This window comes from Loa loa (assembly GCF_000183805.2).
Source record: "Loa loa unplaced genomic scaffold supercont3.1909, whole genome shotgun sequence".
Classification (NCBI taxonomy): Eukaryota; Metazoa; Nematoda; class Chromadorea; order Rhabditida; family Onchocercidae; genus Loa; species Loa loa.
In genome coordinates, this window is record NW_018110088.1 from 1 (window position 1) to 1,616 (window position 1,616).

At 19.7% G+C, this 1,616-nt stretch overlaps 1 protein-coding gene across 1 annotated transcript; it reads left to right on the forward strand.

Moving 5' to 3' along the window:
- Positions 1–939: 939 nt before the first annotated feature.
- LOAG_15403 (hypothetical protein) lies at positions 940–1,553 on the forward strand (the record flags this gene model as incomplete). Its single annotated transcript, XM_003150894.1, has 2 exons — positions 940–1,081; positions 1,399–1,553. The coding sequence occupies 2 exons, from the start codon at positions 940–942 to the stop codon at positions 1,551–1,553; spliced, it is 297 nt and encodes a 98-aa protein (XP_003150942.1).
- Between the last annotated feature and the right edge of the window lie 63 nt (positions 1,554–1,616).

The following is a 1,616-nucleotide window of genomic DNA, read 5'->3' on the forward strand; positions in this document are numbered from 1 at the left end:
AATTTTTTTTGATAATAAAAAATCTATTCATAAAAAGAATGAAGCGATAATAGAATATTGAAATAGAATAATAGAATATTTTTGATAGAATATTGAAAAAGAAAACCGAGAAAAAAAAAGAAATAAAGTAAAAAAGAAAAACGAAAAAAAAAATTAAAAGGAAATAAAAAGAAAAAAGTATTTATGTAAATAGCAAAATTATATAAACGTACCATTCGTCACAATCATTGATCACATTTTCCGTTCAATATTTTAATTGTATTTTAATATTTGGAATAATTTTTATCAAATAATCATTATTGAAAGATAACTTATAATCATTAAAATTGTTAAAAAAATTTCCTAAAAATAACACAGAACTATTTTTTTTAATTTAATTATTTGTTTAATTGATTCAAATTTATGTTATTTATCATATGAATAATAGGAATTGCTACATTATATTATTTATTACATACATACTACAAAATGTATTTAGCATCATATCATTGTTTGCTAGAAAAGTGAAAATAAAAAAGGCAATTAGCTAAAGTTGGAATTAGTATTGTCATTAAATAGAAAATTATTCCGAATAAAATGTTGTAAGTTTGCTTGATTAAAAAAAATAATTTGAAATGTGATTTCTTTTTGAAATGCAATTTTTAAAAATTACTAAATCCAAATTTGATTTCTTTTCAATTTTATCAATTTTTTTACTTAAATTTAAATTCAAATTGATGATATTTTCAAGCAGAAATTTTAATTAAGTCATATATTATAGACACATTGAAATATTAATATAAATATTTACAGAATAAAAATTCTTAGCTGCAATTATTCCCAAAAATAATAATAATTAACAATTTTGTGCACGTTAGTGTTAAATGTTGAAATTTAAAAAATTTAAAAATTAAATATTCATTTCAAATTTATTGCACAGTTACAGAAAGTGGATATCAAATGACTGAACAAATATCATCTGAAAAAGTATTTACCATTGATAACTTAATACGACTTGGATATTATACCATTTTCTTGTGTATTACTGCAGAATTTTTAGTTCTTTCACAACTTGGCAATATGTTTTATATGGTTTATGCGGGTATGAAATAACTTTTGTAATATAATTTGAAGTAAATTTAATGAATAAATTTGCAAAATTTATCTTTGTCAAAAATTTGAAAAACAAAAAATTAAAAATTTATTTCTAATTTTATTTTGTTGTATTTTCAATAATTTGTTTCCAAGAATAATTGCAAATTTTTGATAAAATTAATTAAAATACGAAATAAGCATATGTATTAATTATAAATTAAAATGAAAATTTTACAACAATCTCTTTTTTTTAACTCTCTTTTTTTATTTATAATTTCAATTGATATTTTAATTTATATTTCAAATTCGTTGCAAAAAATTTAGGCGCAGCACCAACTATCAAAAGTTGTGGTTCTCATAAATTTGATTCATCAATGAGTTCAACTGATATTTGTAAACAAATTTATGCATTAAATGGAAATGAAACATGCAAACCTGAATTGGAATATGATTTCATGTCAATGAATGTTGAGGTATGACAATAACTTTCAAACTAATTTCAAACTAATAACACAAATTTTAATTTTACGATAGATTTTATT